The 1195-nt window shown below is 43.4% G+C and overlaps 1 protein-coding gene across 1 annotated transcript; it reads left to right on the plus strand.

Annotated features, from left to right (window-relative positions):
• The first annotated feature begins 209 nt into the window (after positions 1 to 209).
• On the plus strand, positions 210 to 854 carry LOC126406174 (nuclear body protein SP140-like protein). Its single transcript, XM_050070350.1, has 3 exons — positions 210 to 352; positions 493 to 561; positions 723 to 854. The coding sequence occupies exons 1-3, from the start codon at positions 248 to 250 to the stop codon at positions 852 to 854; spliced, it is 306 nt and encodes a 101-aa protein (XP_049926307.1). The 5' UTR covers positions 210 to 247.
• The last annotated feature ends 341 nt before the right edge of the window (positions 855 to 1195 follow it).

Genomic DNA, 1195 nt, shown 5'->3' on the forward strand with positions numbered 1-1195 from the left:
CTGGAAGTAGCCATCAGAAGATGGGTACACTGTGGTCATAAAGGGATGGTGATTGGCTGAATAGCGCAGCAGTTGAACATGTGTACCTCATAAAGTGGCCAGTGAGTGTATGTGTATCTGCACAACCTGTTTATTGTGTGGGTGTGTCACTCTAGTGATAAGGTGTAATGAAATGTGCCCTAACCAGCTGACTCTTCTAAACTCACCAGGGACTCGTGGGAAGAGTCTTCGTACTGAGACGAGCTGGATGACTCCGAAGGAGTTTGTGAAGGAGGCGTCATGTTCAGATGCAGATGCCACCTGGAGGAAGGACATCCTGTATGAAGGGGAACCACTCAGTGTCCTCATAGAGGTGACCATGATCAGGGTGACGTGTTATTGTAAAGTGTGTGTCTCTGTGTTTCTGACAGAAGCACAGGATTGTACAGAGCCTAAAAGACCTAAACTACAGCTTGAAACAAAGAGGAGGACACTGTTGATTTGTCTTTTCAGGAAAAAATCTTGAGGATCCACTTACTGCTGTGTAAATGCAGACTGTGCAAACCAGATAGTGAAGACCTGGTGAGTTTGTTGATCAGTCAGTTTCAGACAAGCAGCATTTCCTCATTCCACACTCATCTTTGTTCTGTATAAACAATGTGATGGCCATTGCTGATTTCTCTCAGATGCAGGGTGTAATTGTGCTGTGTGTAAACGGAGTTGCTGTCGTGTCTTTTTGGCAGGATAATCAGAAAAACGACGATGAGTGTTGCGTCTGTAAAGATGCAGGAGTGTTGGTGGAGTGTGACCACTGCCCTTGCTCCTTCCACCAGAGATGTCACCTGCCTCATGTGGAGGACGACATTTTACGGTGAGCTTTGATCCAAAACAGAAGACAACCAAAACATGAAACATTTTTATGTGATCTCAGTTGTTTCTTTTTTTTTAGCTTTAAGCATTTCATTGAGACTGAAAGAGACAGAGGTAGACCAGTGGGATTTTATATTTATACTAGATTTATATTAGATTTTTTATTTATACTCGTGTGGCAGACCCTACGCCGTAGCATACAAATGTGACCTTCGTCGTTGTGAGCGTTTATACTTGTGCGGTGGTGTGTCTGTCACTCTGCAGTTATACCTCTAAAACACCAGTCAGCGGTGGAGGTTTCTGTGAAGTGCTGTAAAGTTTAGTTGATTCAAAATAATAATAGAGA

Source organism: Epinephelus moara, chromosome 18 (genome assembly GCF_006386435.1).
Source record: "Epinephelus moara isolate mb chromosome 18, YSFRI_EMoa_1.0, whole genome shotgun sequence".
In the NCBI taxonomy this organism is placed as follows: Eukaryota; Metazoa; Chordata; class Actinopteri; order Perciformes; family Serranidae; genus Epinephelus; species Epinephelus moara.